The 16,699-nt window shown below is 41.6% G+C and overlaps 3 protein-coding genes across 3 annotated transcripts; 2 read left to right on the plus strand and 1 right to left on the minus strand.

Moving 5' to 3' along the window:
• Positions 1 to 3,029: 3,029 nt before the first annotated feature.
• LOC105569702 (proline-rich protein 4-like) lies at positions 3,030 to 4,889 on the minus strand. The gene is made up of 3 exons (XM_012026374.1): positions 4,797 to 4,889; positions 3,991 to 4,261; positions 3,030 to 3,708 (listed from the first exon to the last, which is right to left on the minus strand). The coding sequence occupies exons 1-3, from the start codon at positions 4,809 to 4,811 to the stop codon at positions 3,284 to 3,286; spliced, it is 711 nt and encodes a 236-aa protein (XP_011881764.1). The 5' UTR covers positions 4,812 to 4,889; the 3' UTR covers positions 3,030 to 3,283.
• Positions 4,890 to 7,555: 2,666 nt separating this feature from the next.
• Positions 7,556 to 10,360, plus strand: LOC105569796 (proline-rich protein 4-like). The gene is made up of 3 exons (XM_012026525.1): positions 7,556 to 8,667; positions 9,335 to 9,368; positions 9,818 to 10,360. The coding sequence occupies exons 1-3, from the start codon at positions 8,441 to 8,443 to the stop codon at positions 10,358 to 10,360; spliced, it is 804 nt and encodes a 267-aa protein (XP_011881915.1). The 5' UTR covers positions 7,556 to 8,440.
• Positions 10,361 to 12,009: 1,649 nt separating this feature from the next.
• On the plus strand, positions 12,010 to 16,693 carry LOC105569703 (zinc finger protein 710-like). The gene is made up of 2 exons (XM_012026375.1): positions 12,010 to 12,484; positions 12,586 to 16,693. The coding sequence occupies exon 2, from the start codon at positions 12,680 to 12,682 to the stop codon at positions 14,216 to 14,218; it is 1,539 nt and encodes a 512-aa protein (XP_011881765.1). The 5' UTR covers positions 12,010 to 12,484; positions 12,586 to 12,679; the 3' UTR covers positions 14,219 to 16,693.
• The last annotated feature ends 6 nt before the right edge of the window (positions 16,694 to 16,699 follow it).

Raw genomic sequence — 16,699 nt, forward strand, 5'->3', positions numbered from 1 at the left:
TTTGATTTAATTAACAAAATCTTTATCATATCAGAATTGTAAAGAAATTAATAAATGATGTCAGAGCAAATAAAATCGATGCAAATAGTCCTAAATAAAATTTAGCTAATTAACTACAGTTTATACATGTATTTTGCACATTTCATACGATATTACACTTTATACAATTTATGCATTTTAGTGAAGTGATACAGAAATAAATAATTAAAAAATGTGTAATTTATTTTATTTATCATTCGAGAGACTAAGATAAATTTAAAATATATTTAAGAAGTTATTATAAATTATTATTATTAAAAAATTGAAAAGTACCAGCATGATAACACCAACACACAAGACGAAAAGTATTTCATTCTTTAAAGCATAATCTGTTTTGTATGTTGTTTCGAGTGGGTACTCAGAGTTCGTTTTCTTCGATCGCGATGGCGATGTTTAAGGCGACTTTAAGTCAGTGTTATGGATCCGCGCCTTTGGTGTCAAGTGTAACGCCTATCGAACGCAAAAGGCGCCGAGGAATTAATTAAATATGAACTTGCTATAGATACCCTATAGCACTTGCTACGAGCAACTTCTATGCATTATTGCTCACGTCTATCGTAGATGTAGTTATCGTAACCGAGGTCTCATTAAAATAAATTACTATATATAAAAGAAAACCCCATCTACGTAAGACAAGAATCTAAAGATACGCCACTACCTCTGAAGAAGCTGTGATCAAAGTTTGGAGTGTGGTCCTCCAAAAATGCATAATTGCGTCGATCGCTGAAAACAATGTACTCGCCATCGTACGATACAACATTGCGAGGAAATTTTGACAAATAACTTCTATTTCATATAACATTTAACATTCAGAACAACATACTTCAACGGTACACGTAGAGAAAGAAAAGAAAGCCACTGCGATTTTGATGCAAATTAATATTTTCCTGTACAATGGTAAAATTTAACAGCATGCTTTTATGCATATTATTACTAGAGTCATCGTAAGAAGAAGAAATTAGAACTGCCCGCGAGAAGAACAAAATTCAACGCTTGGTCAATCTTTGTCTATTTTTAATAATTAACTTAAGAAAAGTACGACGCAGTTATAAGATAGTTATAAAATTGTATTTTCACATTCTGCCCCGCCACTCAGAATTATATTTCTGTTTTCAGTTTTCGAGTCATCAATACATCGAATGACGTATTGAATCCAGAAATTAAATAGAGAAATCCATCCTCTCAACACTGTGAATCACGTCATGTAAGTAAACAAATTGCGAAGAATTAAAATACACTCAATACACTGCGAAATTCGGACTGCAGCAAATGCTTCTTCGTGCAACTACGAATGTCACATTTTTCACGTGGGGAAACTGAGCGCCGACGTACAATCGCGACGTAGAGCCCCTCTTCGCAGAGACAGAGCACTCCGTACCGAGAGAAAATCCGTGTAGCTCGCTAAACGGACACTGAGAGCTATGATGGCAGAAAGATAGCGGTTTATCGTAACGGGGTTACGGGTTTTTTTTTACAGGAGCATAGTGATTTGACAGATGACATGAGCCTTTTCTCAGATGACATAGGGCGAGAACGTCCACGTGTTTTCTCGTTTCATGTACGGAATAATCAATGCGAATGATAGTCGATAAGCAGGAAGCCATCGCGTCTGTTCACACGTTCGCTATCGAGATCACGTATAGCAATCCTTTCAGCTAACGCTGCCTGTTTATTTTCCTTGCAATGTATTGTAATCCTTGTAATCTGTTGCTGAACAACTAATATGTGATAACAGTATAATGTTCTTTCCCGTGAAATCTGTTGCTAAACAACTAACACGTAATAACAATATAAAATGATACCCATTCGTTTCCCTAGCGTTACAAGAAAACTTGATTATTGATTCTTTTATCTTTACTCACATTTGACGTCAATTAGAATTAATCAATATGATAAGTAAAGGTAGAAATAATATTATCATTGAGGAAAGTATATAAATTAGTGTCTTTTAACGGATCTACTCGTCTACATCAAAAAGTCAATCGTAATCGATCGGGAATAGTTGGAAATTCGTGGATTCTTCGGGAATTAAAAATGTAATTCCCGGACTTATAGACGAAAGTAGAATTATACACGCTTCTTCACACGAGCGGTGGTAGCGCACGACGCCTCGTCTGGCAATTCGCTCGTCAACAATGCATGAGAGAGTTGCTACGTGGAAAACGCGACCTTTCCCTGTCGCACCTCCATCGGTATACTTTTCCGATCGTAGGAGGTAGGGGCGACATTTTCCGCACCGTGTATCGCTCGATGGATGCGCAAGAACAGGCAAGACTATGATACGCAGAGGACACGCGATGGCATTTCATTGGACGTTAAAACCCTCCCTCCAACGTGATAACAAAGTTGCCAGACAACGCGATATGCCAAACCTTTCGCCATTATGCTTTTCGCATTTTTTGGGGAGGCATTTTCCTACATTTTTCACCATTTTTTTACTGACCTGAAAGTTACTATTATTCAGAAACGTGAAGAATTATTTAACGCCAGTAATTGATTAACCAATGTAGAAAAATTGCTTGACGACGCTTGGTCAGCCAGGGTGAGGTAATATTTTTCGCAATGGATTTCTTTAATTAGAATTTGCCAGCCAAGCGTCGTCAAGCAATTTTTATTATTCAGAAAATTACGCACCGATAATTACTGGCATATCACGACTTGTCGCTCTTTCGATTTTGATAAGCCCTGTAAAGTAAAATATGCACCCTCTGGTATCGTGTAAATAAATTATTCTCACCTTGTAACTACCTTTAACACCTTTGATACACGACGTTATTACTTCATTAATCATAAAGATCCTTACTAATGGAACAAGTTCACGCCATTCACGTGGTGACAGCAGTATTATTCCTCAAGGTTGGTCGGAAGCATAGATTTTGATAAAACAATATTTGTTTAACTTCTCTATTTTTACATAAAATTTGTATCGACGAGCAATGAAAATAGATAGAACACCACCAACGAGGTGTATGCATAGGCTCGAGAAGTATAAATGAAATATTGTTTATTAAAAAAGAAGACAGGCACATACAAGAATTCACTGACGCGATAATCAATTTTTAACGTACCTACATTTCAGTCAGGCTTAATTATGGGCAATAATTAATGAATTATCAATAACACATCTGTAACAAAAATAAGGCTCTCGTACATAATATTATAGAGATTATGTGGACACGTTAAACCATGATGTTATTAGCAAAAATATATCATCGCTGTATTAAAATGGAGCTCGATGAGCGCGTTACCAGCCGTAATGCGACTTGTAATGCGCGTGTATGGCGACCGGCACTGGGTACGGCTTCGGCACGTGCACCGGCACAGCCACGTGCACCGGGTACGGCCGGTCTACGTGCACGATCTTCTCGAAAGCGACGGGATACGGTCTCGGTACCGGCACCGGGACATGCACCGGCCGATCGACCGGGACGTGTACCGGTTTCTCGACTGGCACCGGGACCGGCCGGTCCACGTGAACGATCTTCTCCACGGTGACGGGATACGGTTGGGGCACCGGCACCGCCACCGGGACAGCGCGGTCAATGTGAACCGGTACGGGTACAGCGACCGGCACGTGCTTTGTGACCGTCACGGGTATCGCGACCGGTTGCGGCACCGGATGCGGCACCGGATGAGGCACCGGCTGCGGAACGGGCACAGGCACCGCCGCTGTAAAAAAGTACACCCTTCAATACGATACATAAATAATTGAAATAATTTTGATCTAATGTTACGAATAAAATCCGAAGCTACTGCTAAATCACATTTCTCTGCTTTGTACAACGCTAAAAACAAGGCAATTCATGAACGTTTTCTTCTAATTAAAACTACGTTTGAATGTTATTGTGGAATTAAGTTAATTGTGACGAATGCTTTAATCGCAAACCAAATTTAAAATCAATAAAAATGAAGAAAGTTAAAATTGTTAGCTCGGAATGAGAGTGTACTCACCGACTGGATGTCCAACGACGGGGGGTGACGGTTCCGGTAGCGGATGTCCAACGTGCGGATGTCCAAGGTCTGGTGCCGGAACCTCATAAACTGGCGGCGGTGGCGCTGATGGTGGACCGTATATGTGTTCTTGATATTCTTGCAGACCGTATCCTAAACCGTCCAGACCTCTTTTCCCGTGTTTCTTCGCTTTTATAAAAACGCTGTACCGTTGCCCTGAATTCGCGTCAACGATAATGGCTGCACTGCTGGCCAACACCAACGTTATTACCTGTAACAATGTAACGACGAGATGTCAAGCCGAGTGATTTACATCCTCGCAGAATATTCTCGGGTGATTCACTTCAGATAAATTTATTATAAAATGTATGTCGATTAAATTTAGATTTCATTATTTTGTAACAAATGTATTATAAAATATAATAAATTTACAAAATAATGAAATGAATCTAAATTTAATCGACAATGCTAGACTGTATGAAATTTTTTCCGAATGTAATGACGCTTTTGGAGAATGGAAATCTGATTATACATCCAATTACAAGTTTTAAAAAGGACTTGACGCTCATAATTTCACTTCAATTGCTATTTTATATATTAGATTACAATTGCATTAGATCGTTTTAAGTCGCACGGGATATTGTAAATGCATAATCATCCATTGCAATTCACAAACGATGCACAAGTCACTGAATCAAACGTGTAGCGTTCTCTATCTCTCGCCGCGGTGCATCCGAATTGTAAAAACTGGATGCGAATTACGCGATTGATAGCGATAAGACAAAAGCGCGAATCGGAGCTGGTACCAGGAGGAGCCTCATGACCGGTCGCTCGAGGGTTCCAGTTACCGGTCGCGATGCCGACGAAAAACTGAGTTCGCTTCGGAATTGTGACCTCCATATGTATTTATAGGGTATCAACCGATCGCCCGAACGAAGAAGAGGAGCGATTTTATTAGTCGATACACTTTCGCTACTATGCGAACCTGGGCGACGGCCAAATGGCGGCCACTTTTCTCTCCCAGGAGGTCGAACGAAGGCAAACTAGGAAGACGCGCGGCGAAAAATCCTGGAGCGTGCATTAGCGATGCAGCTAGGTTTATCGACGAGCAATATGGTCTACCGATCGTCAGATAGCCGCGATCGCGCCTGTGATACGTGATTCGATTCAATCACCGTGTTGCACCGTGATTGGAATCGTTTCGTGCAAAATGTATCGCGTCAATAATTATATTATAAAACATGTGTTAACTTTAGATCGTTTGTAATTCGTATTATCAAATTTCAAGTAAATCTGTGTATCATATCAAGTAAATTAATTTAAATCATTACATTTTCTACATTCAACTGAAGATTTCATGAAATAGAGAATACTATTCATTAAATGAAATCATTGTTTTTGTCAAATAAGAAATCCAATTTTCTTCGCTGTAAAACTTACATCTTAGTAAACATTTTACAGAATTAAAGTAAAAATTTTTTTTATTTTAAATTATCTACTGTTTGATATTTAATAAATACTTAAATTAAAGAAATGCATGTTTTAATTTGCTGATAATTTTTTAAATTTAAGTTGATAAGCTATTTAGGAGCCACCTAATGAATCATTTTCTTGAGTTAAGTAATATCTTTTTGGATTAAGACATTTTTTTATCAGTGTAGTCGAGACATTATCGTAAAAATATTTGTCTTGCGGGACTTTTCCGTAGTGGTGGCAAAACAAAGGTTACAGTTCTATAAGAGAGAATTCTCAGGCTGCAGTAGCAGTTCATCACAGTTCCTCGTCAGCTCCTTTATTCGGTCAACGAGATCGAGACAGGCGCGTTTTCCTCCTTGCTTCCGCGTTAACCGCGTGAACTTTCCTAACTTTCATTTTCTAAGTGCCTAATGCCGCCGCGTTCCTAACGCCATGCAGCCACGTTACCTGCCATTCATTATTCATCGGTGAGTTCAAGCAAATGCGTAACAACCCCAATGACGTTGACCAAGGTTCGCCAGCCACGTATCGCGAATTGGCGGAATGCACACGTACATGGTGGTAACGTAGTATAACTGAGAAACGGCCCCGGCAGACGTGCAATCCGAAAACCACGACGGAACAATGTTGTTACGAGGAAATGCGGAGAGCGTTTGTTACTTGAGCTCTTCTCTCGGTCTCTTTATGCATTTCTAAAACTCTTAATTCGTTTCCGCCTCCGTCTTCTACTCTTGCTTATAAATATATTTTATTATATTTAAGCGTATAAAAAAACTACCCGTCAATATGTAGATAAAATTTTTAAGAAGTTACACTTTAATCATGGTTTGCTAAAAATATTTTGCTGCTATAACTATAATATAAATTTCTAAATCGCGGCAAACGGTTTGCTTTAGCACCTAATACAATAGGCACAGTAGCAAAATATTTAGCTATCACAACGAAATAATATCTGTCCATATTTTACAACTGAAATGTAGGTGCCACGTGTAGTTTTTTAGCTACGGCAGCTACACTTTTCTTTCCGTGTAATATAGAGGCGACACGTTGTTACCTCGGAATTAGCTAAACCAGAGTACGACTGAGAATTAGCTGCTGTAGTCTTACATTATCAGCATTCATCCATCGCTTATACAGGCAGCATTAAACAGCGCGCGAAATTCTTCGGCGTTTTCCTTTTCACCGTACGTGCGCGGAAGTGCGTTTCCAGGCATAATTAAACAGGTATAGGGATGTAGGTAAGTGGTACGGGTTCTATGATCGTCGAATGTAATTACAGTGCGAACATTGTGGGCACGAGCTCGTAATCAAATGGCAAACTGGTGTCGTTCTTGGCAGAAGACACGCGTGCGCTTCTATTAATATATATTAAATAATATTCAACATTATTTAACATTAATTTGTTGCTTCGCATATTAATTAAGCATCCGATGTCGCATAAATCTGCATAAATTAAATAATTAATAATTTAATCGATTGATATTAATTACTTAATTAATCTATCGAATATTTTAATTAAATATTCATCATTTTTCAACGACGTTCTTTGTAATGTGTCATATGCTTATTATCTTATTTGCTACGGGATTTTACCTGTCTAATGTTATCTTGAAATGTCGTTGCAAACTGGATTCATCAGCGGGCAACTTTCATCACCGGAAGCTCGGGGGATATTGATCGACAAGGGTGAGTTTCCGATGTGATCGTAAATGGGAACTTGTCCTGTTCCTCGATCCGGATCAAGTCGTCACTGGTACGAATCACAAATATAAAAGACCTCCGTTGTTACGATCTTACGAACAGTTCGTCCGCGACGAGAGAGAGCGATGTCGAAGATCTCTGTAAGTAACCGCATTTTCTCATCTACCTGTAAGTACGAAGCGGTGCATTAAGCGGCGTAAGTTGAGATGAAAGCTTTATAAATATAGAATATCTGGAGCACATCTCTCCGAAACCACCATTCATCATTTTCTAAAATTTTAGAACAAAGTCAACTTGCAAGTATATTAAGTTTGTTCGATCTCTCTATTATGCTTCGATGAATTAAAGTTCTTTCTCTAAGATATTAACTTACCGAAATTGACGTTTCTTTACGTTGGTGCTGTGATTCAGCTGTTCCTGATATTATTATGCACCAGCGCATTCGCGTCAGTGCCGCAAGATGCGAAGCAGCAAAAACGGAGTAACGTCGTTAACGACGCGTGGGTCGGTCTACCGAGTTACGGATATGGACAACCGTGGTCAGTCGATCACCTCTCCTTGAGAGGACTGAACCTTCCCAAAATCTCACTGCACGACGGGTAAAGATACCTATTACACTTATTATATCATTTAAGAAAGTACTAAATCAATTAAAAATTAATGGGCTACCTTCATCTTGCTCGGACCTAAGTAATGATCTGGCGTTCTCGTTTCCATTTGATTTATATCACAACAGGTCCTGATTTAGCTTTATTTGTAATAAATAAAGTTTATATAAAAGATTTGAACTAATTCCAAGCAAATCTCTAAATTGTATTGTACATTTTGCGGATTTTAACGTTCCATAATAATATAAAATACTAGCTGAAAAATCGCACGGACATTATGGAGCGTTAATAAATATTTTTTTGAGAATCACCTTTCACCTTGCAAATTATTGCTCTTTGCCCTGATTTTTCCCCGCTTTGATATACTTGTAAAAATTGTCATTATTCTCTAAAAAGTATAGAACAATGACAACAATCCTAAATAGCACAGGTGATCGTAATGAACTAAACAAAGAGGACGTACTTTTTAAAATTCTTTATGAATTAGCGTAATCTGTCCAAAATGAACTCCAAGAGAATTCCTTTTCTTCTGCACCCGAATAAATAATAAGAGTCTATTGAAAATTGAAATGGGATGAAACAAGAATTTGTTACATAACCCGGGAACTCAAACAGAAATTTCTTTCTCTGTGCTATCTGGAAGTATAATATTATCTTCACATTTCATGTCGATCGGCAGACTGGACCTGGCGGATGCGACTTATGGTAGAGGTGGCATCGCCTTGACACCTGGACTTCTAAAAACCCTGCCGGTGTCCATAACAAAGCACGTGGTGGTGGAGAGGCCGGTGCCAGTCCCGGAGCCGGTGATCATAGAGAAACCGTATCACGTGCCGGTACCGATCGAGAAAATCGTTCACAAATCGGTCCCCGTCCCAATACCTCAGGTAGCGTCTCGCCAATGTTACTTCCGTTGACGCGCGAAGTCTATTAACGATGATCGCTCTTCCTTTCGTAGCAAGTTTATAGAAAGCAATACGGAAAAGCTCGCGGAACAACTCGCGGAAATTTCATAACATTTATATTATATTGATAAGCGAATATTGAGCTGAAGTATATGTTAGGTCCGGTTTCACCAACGTTGTTTAACCGTAAGTTTAGCTTAATTCGTTTTTTGTCTCTTTCCAACTGTTACTTTAGAAAGAGGCAAACACGAATTAAACTAAGATTAAAGTTAAGCGACGTTTGGTGAAGCCGGGACTTAAACATGTAAAGCTGTAACTTGCGTCATGAAAATCATCATCAGTCGCACTGCAACAGCTTCTTTTTCAGAGAAGCCTTTCGTCTCCAATTAAAACTGACTCTAGACTGACTGACAAACTTGAAAAACAATCGCCTCTAAATTTATCATCAGAATCACAGCCGGAATCCTAGCGTTCCTTCCATCAAACGCAGCTACTCGCAAATTTTCTAGACTTCTCTTCCTCTTTCTATCGTCTTCTATTTTTAATTTCTATCGGGACCAAGTCTCACGATTTAAATCGCAATTAACCAAGGCGTCTCTCCGACCCGCAGGTGGTGCCGATTCCCGTGAAGCAGCCGTATCCAGTACCAGTGAGGCATCCAGTGCCCGTCCCGATACCGGTACCACAGGTAGCGTCTCGCTAATTTTACTTCCGTCAGCGCGCAAAAATTCGCAGAAATTTCGTAACGTTTAGATTATACCGATAATCGAGTATAGCTAAAGAATATAAAAAATTATTTAACGCCAGTAATTGATTAACCAATGTAGAAAATTGCTTGACGACAAATGGCTGGCAAATTCTAATTGAAAAAATTCATTGCGAAAAATATTACCTCAGCCAGGGTTTAAACCTGGACGAATTCGTGAGACGCCCGCCTAGAGTGTAGGGAGGTTCCAGTCCAGGTTCAAACCCTGACTGAGGTAATAATTTTCGCAATGAATTTCTTTAATTAGAATTTGCCAGCCATGCAATTTGCAATGTTGCAATGTTCCTGAAGTGTTCCCGAAAGCTTTGGTGCTGTATGGAATACCCCGCGATTTAAATCGCAATTACTCGAGGCGTATTTCTGACACGCAGGTAGTGCCGATTCCGGTGGAGCATCCGGTGCCGATCCCGGTGAAGCAGCCGATCGCGGTGCCAGTGCAGCAGCCGTATCCGGTACCAGTGAAACAGCCGGTACCCGTGCCGATACCGGTACCAGTGCCGGTGCACTTCTTGCCACGTTCGCTTCAGCCGCTGCCCGCAGTTCCGCCACTTCCGCTGGTCCCACCGATTTCATCGCTTCCGCTGGTTCCACCGATTGCATCGCTTCCGTCGCTTCCGCTGGTCCCGTCGCTTCCGTCGCTTCCGCTGAACCCGTCCGCTGGCGGCATCTATGTGCGCATGTATGCACCCGACCACCTACACCCAGTCCACCTGCCGTCGGCCGGCCTGCTTCTCCCCGGCCATGGACATGGGCATGGGCATGGGTTTGGCCACGTGGTGGCGCACGGCTACGACCACGGCTACGACTACCACGATGCCCACGCCGACCATGTTGCTCACGCTGACCACTTTGCCCACGTCGACCATTTTCCCCACGGGCACGAGCACAAAAAGAGGAAGACCGACAAGAACTGACTCGCGGTGAAAAGAGCGGATGTCGGCGAAAATGTACATAGAAAGGGGATCGTTCGACGCCGTTCATGTATATAGTTTTAAGGGCAATTTCAATAGAATAAAAGGAGGGATTCTGATTTCCGTATTCTGCGCTTCAGATTCTTCTCGTTGGAATTGTGTTCGCGGGGGAGGGCAGACCCTTGTGGAAAAGCAATGAAATAATTGTTAGAAAATTAGTGTACATCAGTAATTGAAGTGTCAGGAATTACTGATGTACAGTAATTTTCTAGTAGTCATTTCGTTACTTTCTCGTGAGGGGGACGAGGGTTTCTTACACGTCGCGAAGTCCGAAGACTTTCTCACGCGATATTCCTATTCCCCAGCACAGGTTCTATTATCAATGTCTCTTAATTGACTGCGTTCAGTAGAAGTTAGCGCTTGCTAAGCGCTTTGCGCTCATTGGTTTATACCTTCAGATCTGTGCTGAAATAGAGCTATTCTTCTAGATCTATCCAATCAGCATAAAGCGCTTATTAAGCGCTGACTTCTGCTGAACACAGCCATTGGCTGACGTTGGTTAAATATTGATTATGTTGACAGTGCATTGGCCAATATTTTACCAATATAACACCAATATTGGTCATAAAATAGATACAAATATACTACTGATATTGTACCTTAGATGATTATTTAATATTGGATTGATTGTATTGGCCAAGATTACCCAATAAAATTGTAATATTGAATATAGAATAAATGCTAATGTAACGCCAATGTTATGTATCAATAATTGCACGGTATTACATTTATATTATTTCCCAATATTACGCCAATACTTTGTGCTACCCCCGGGCTTTACCGATCCTCTATATTATAATTCAACTGCAGATTTGATATTTTTATTTTCATTGCAGGAAAGTAACTGCAAAGTAACGATTCGTTACTTTTTCAGTAACTGTAACTGTAACGCGTTACTTTTCAGAATTAGTAACTAATTGTAACTGTAACTAGTTACATTTTTATCGAAAAAACTGTAACTGTAACTACCCAAGGAAAAATGAAAAGTCAAGATGACGTCAGTTTGATATCATATTGACCAAAATATGACACAAATCTGGTCAATATGACATCAAATTGACGTCATTTTGACTTTTCATTTTCCTTGGGTAGATACTTTTATAAAGTAACTTTCCCAACCCTGGCTTTACGTTGGATAATATCGGCTAATGCATTTCTAATGTAATTAACATTGGACCAATGTTTAGCCAATGCAGTGTGCTACTAGGGTAGATGTGTTTTTGGGCAGCCCAGACGATATAAATTTTTGAAAGGCACTGTACATATGTGGCGAAGAGAGAGAGAGAGAGAGAGAGAGAGAGAGAGAGAGAGAGAGAGAGGGAGAGAAGAAAAGCTACTTTCGCACTGGAAAGGTCCACCTCCGCCTTGACTTGTTGCAACCGAAAAAAGTAGCCTGATTTTATCTCGCAATCTGCAATCGTGACGGACGAGCGTCGTAGAGAATCGGTACGAACTGGAAGAAGCCGCGCGGGCCGTCCTCGCTTCCTCCTCCTTCCCGTCAGACAGGAAGTTCGTTTAAAACAAAATAGGCGAATATCCGGGGGCTTTATCGGTCCTCGGGCGTGTTGCGGGGGAAGGAGAAGGCAAAAGGGATCGCACAACCGGGCCGCGGCTCTTTCTTTCCTCCTTTCCTTCTTTCGCATCGATTCGCGGCGCGGAGGCCGCCTCGGCCCGTTATCGAGCCCTTTCTACTCCGGAAAGCAGAACGGCGGCGGACGGTGGATCGGCGCGGCACGGTGAGCGACGCCACCGCGGCATGGCGAACGAGATCGCTCGGTCTCTCTCTCGCACATCCGTTTCGCGGAACAGCTGATCTCCAGCGCTGTCGGGGGAGAGGAAAGCGGCAGCAGGGCACTCGCACACGCTATTCCCCGGGTCCACGAGGGTGTCGGCACGCCGGGCGTAATCGCGGCCTCCACGCGCCGCCCTGGAACGGCGGACGCGGCCATGCGTCCGAAGAGATCCGGATCCCGGAAAAATCAATGCGCGGGGGTGCAGCAACGTGACAGCGCGTCGTGAAGCGCGACCGGGTTACCTGCCCGTCGACTATGCGACCAACCGCGACAGGTGAGTACGCTGGACCGAGTCCACCTTGGGGGAGGGGGGGGGGAGAGGATCTCGGCGAGATCTCGCGCGTTTTCTCACGTCCGCCGCACGGCTGTTAACAGGACACGCCGAGATGTCGCAGGTTATGTCACGTCTGGCGTGGTTGTAAACACGCGTTACCCCGTCGCATCGATCGTGTAATGTAACGCAGCGTCGATGAGGCGGCGCGACCTGAGGACCGACAAGATGCTGAAGCTGGACGAGATCGAGGGCGAGAACGTGCCCAAGAAGGCGAGGAAGACCGCGGAGGAGAAGAAGAGCAAGGGCCACAGGAAGAGCAAGCATGCCAGTGGCAGCGGGCGGAAGCTACGGAGCAGCGTGGAGGCGGTGCCTCACAAGGTGGAGCCCCAGGAGGAGGAGACGCCGATGGATCTGCTGTACCTCGCCAAGAGCCCGTCCGGCGTGTCCTGCAAGATCGAGCCGTCCGTCTCCAACGAGGACAATTACATCCTGATGCCCCCCCTGGATACTCTGGAGGACGCGGGAGTCAGGATGGAGGATCTGTTGGAACAGAGCATGCACAAGATCTCCAAGAATCAAAAGAATGGCAGGTGGAAGCACAGTTACAACAAGATGGTGTACTTGCGCAAGTGCGCGGTCAACAGCGATCAGTCGACGCAGGACGAGACCAGCCAGAGCACGTCCTCCGAGGAGCACGAGCGTATCCCCAAGATCGAGGATATCGCCTACGACAGCTCGGCCAAGATCAAGAGGGACAAGAAGTGGGCGAAGAAGCTGAATCCCCTTTCCCTGCACTACACGGATAAGAAGAGAGCCTATCTCAAGTGTCCCGCCTGCGGCGCGACGTTCTTCAGCCCGAATACGTATCAGAGGCACCTGCTCTCTCACTTGCACACGACGGCGGAGAACAATTACATGTGCAATTTTTGTAATTACTCCAACGCCGAGCCCGGAATGTTATTTGCTCACTTGACCAAGCATCAGAACCAGTGCGAGTCCTGCAACGAGAGCTTGCTGCGCAAGGACAACTACGAGAAGCATTATCAGTGCTCGACCAGCATGCTGGAGTACGGCCTGAAGCGCGATCATCACGAGATGTTTGCCTGTGCGGCCTGCGAATTGGTGTTCGATCTCTTGGCTCAGCTGGAAAAGCACTGGTTCAAGCACACCTGCAAAAAGCAAAAGTCGTATCAGTGCAACGAATGCAGCGGCATGTACGAGAACATGGAGACCCTGAAGAATCATATATGCCTCAAGTGTCCCATCTGCGGCGAGGTCTACGAGAGTCTCCACCGATTGAAGATACATACCATGTGGACGAAGCACAATCTAAAGTGTCCGATCTGTTCTTACGAATTTATTCTCTCGATGGACCACGAGAAGCACATGGCCCTGCACAGAAAAGTTTATCAACCTATGAAAGATTACATGCATTGTTTGCGCGCGGCCGACGGCAAGACATTTCAATGCAATCTCTGTGACAAAATATTTTACGCCTTGCCCGCTCTGCTCACGCATCTCACGGAGGATCACAACGTGGGGAATGTCAAAGTGGAAGAGGAAGAGGAGGAGGAGGAGGAGGAGGAAGAAGAGATCATGGAAGACGACGCTTATGAACTAAAGGGGGACGCTATCGATATCGTTGTGGTTCCCGACTTTAAAGACTCGGACAGCTACTACGACAATGAGATCGACTCGTTGCAGCAGGAAACCGATCTCTACGATCCGTCATAAAGACAAGAGAATATCGTTCGGGCTTAAGTCGTGAAAATGGAAGCGGCAAACTTTTCCTATGAACGGTCGGTTTTAGCTTTTACTGTCGAACACCTTCTCAGTCTCGTAATAGTGATACTAAAGTTGGACTGTCAAATAAAACTGATACAGTTGTAAGTGCCGTTTATAGATGTAACTCGTGCGCTATTTTTAAAAATGTATCGTTTGCTTCAGGATTTTTATATCAATTTATACCACAGAACGTTAATTTTACACAGAACATGTTACATTCTTCTTCTGTCTGTTTTCTGTTAAGTAAAGTAGAGATGATAATTAAACACATATATTAGCGATCCGAAAGTAGACGAGGAGGAAAATAGGTACAGAGCAGATAATCGTGAAACGATCGAGCAGGTATTTTCTGATGAACTTAACGAATTCGATCGTCTGCACTACTCCGCGCTGATGTACTAAAAACCATTGTATTATACTTCAAATTATTCAAATAAAAACATGGTTCAGTGGCAGAATACTCGCCTGCCACAATTAGAATACATGTCAAAATACTTTTGCATTTGTATAATTTCACGTATAGTACATTTTTCAACGCATATTGGTGCAGGATAGTTAGTACGATCGAATTCTCTATACGCTATCATCAGAAAATTTAGGAACACATTCAGATAAACAATTGTTAATAGTCATTGTGATACCGACCCATTTTTACAGCAACTTCAAAACTAGAAGCTGTAATAATTGTGGTGCTTAATTAATTTTATGAATTTATATCTCTTTAATCGAATTCGCTGTTTGTTAGCGCGTTAAAGAAACTTTCTGCAATCTTTGATTATCGCATGTAGAGTTATTATGCGCAATAGTATAATAGCAATTAACAGATTTGTCTCGCGTATATGCGAATAAGGTTTGAGCCTGGAAAATTTTGAAAGTTGACGTTCTACTGCCATTGTTTACAGGTTCAAATGAGAATTTGTTTATTCAGTATTTGATGTGCAAAGTGCAATGTGACAAATTTAATTTAAATAATTATTTATTAGCCTTAGATATTGTATAATGTTAAAATTTTTTATTTATAATTATACGTACGTTATATCCTTTATTTTTATTTGGGAAGATGACAAATTTTCTTTCTGAACTTGTACATTTCTGTTTTGTGTTCCTAAATTTTCCAAGCGGCGCAAGTCACTCTCCGCAGACTCTAAGTACGGAATAAATACAAATTGAAATTGTAATGTAAATACATTCCGCTATCACACGTGACGCTCACTTCATGCGGATTTCCCGTTCGACAAATTGCATCGCAGATGCAATGAATTTTCTTACAGCCCGTAAAGATATATATATATACTGATCACATTATTAGGTTTAAATCTCGTCATGTACATTACGTATATGTCAAATAATGTATGTTTATGTAACATTCTTTTAATTATTCCTATATTGAAATATATTTAAAAAAAGCGATATTCCGAGCTATCAGTCCTGCTGTAGCCTGATCATGGTATCTCGCTACAATTAGCTTCGTTAATTTTAATCAACTTTGATTCGCGAAATCTCTAGGCGTTTCCTAGAGATTTAATCAACGCGCGAGAGACCGTTCTCGCGACGATCTATACAGTAACGTGAGAATCGCGGGGGCTAAACACGATGGCATTTATAAACGCATGTAAACACTCAAAAACATCTCGCAGGGTTGTATTTACGCGGGTCGTTTAAATTCATTCGTGCGTCAGGAAATATTTTGCAGCGTATGTAAATCTAATGTCGTAGGCCTATGCTATTCTAGTTTCACATCAAGAATTTCTGCTCCGTTACACGTCCTGGAAAATAAATGTCCATTAACAATATTTTCTTTCGTATGAATCATCTCTTTTACGTTATATATATATATCAAAGCAGAGCAAGTAAAATAGCAATTCTCGTAGTCATAGATCAGGATCGTTATATCTCTCATTCTCTCTGTCAATCGGCATTTGATTCGTATGCAATTTTAGAAAGAACAAATACGAAGACGCTTGAAAATCTCCATTCTATGAAAACAAGAATTAAGTCTGTTGGTAAAAGAGAGTTAAGAACCGTGACGGGGTGTCTACAATAATTTTATTATACTAATAAGCAATACTAATGAACAGACGTTTCGGTCTCTTTTTAGATCATCTTCAGTGTAAGATAAAAAGAGATCGCAACGCATGTTTCATTAAAAATTAACATTAGTGTAAACTGTGTTCCAATGGTTTAAAAAGAGAAACGTCTATTCATTAGCAGTGTTCATTGGTATGATAAAATTATTGAAAACCCCAACATCCCATCACGGTTCTTAACTCTCTTTTCCTATCAGATTTGTTTTTCTTCAGAGCCTTAAGCATTTATTATTTACAAGAATTAAGATTCGCTGGGATCGCTGAGCACACACAATTATTATACAATTACATTATATATCACGTAGACATACATATATAATCGTCGATCATTCATATAATTCTC

This window comes from Vollenhovia emeryi, unplaced genomic scaffold (genome assembly GCF_000949405.1).
Source record: "Vollenhovia emeryi isolate VEMERY1.0 unplaced genomic scaffold, V.emery_V1.0 DF939123.1, whole genome shotgun sequence".
Lineage (NCBI taxonomy): Eukaryota > Metazoa > Arthropoda > Insecta > Hymenoptera > Formicidae > Vollenhovia > Vollenhovia emeryi.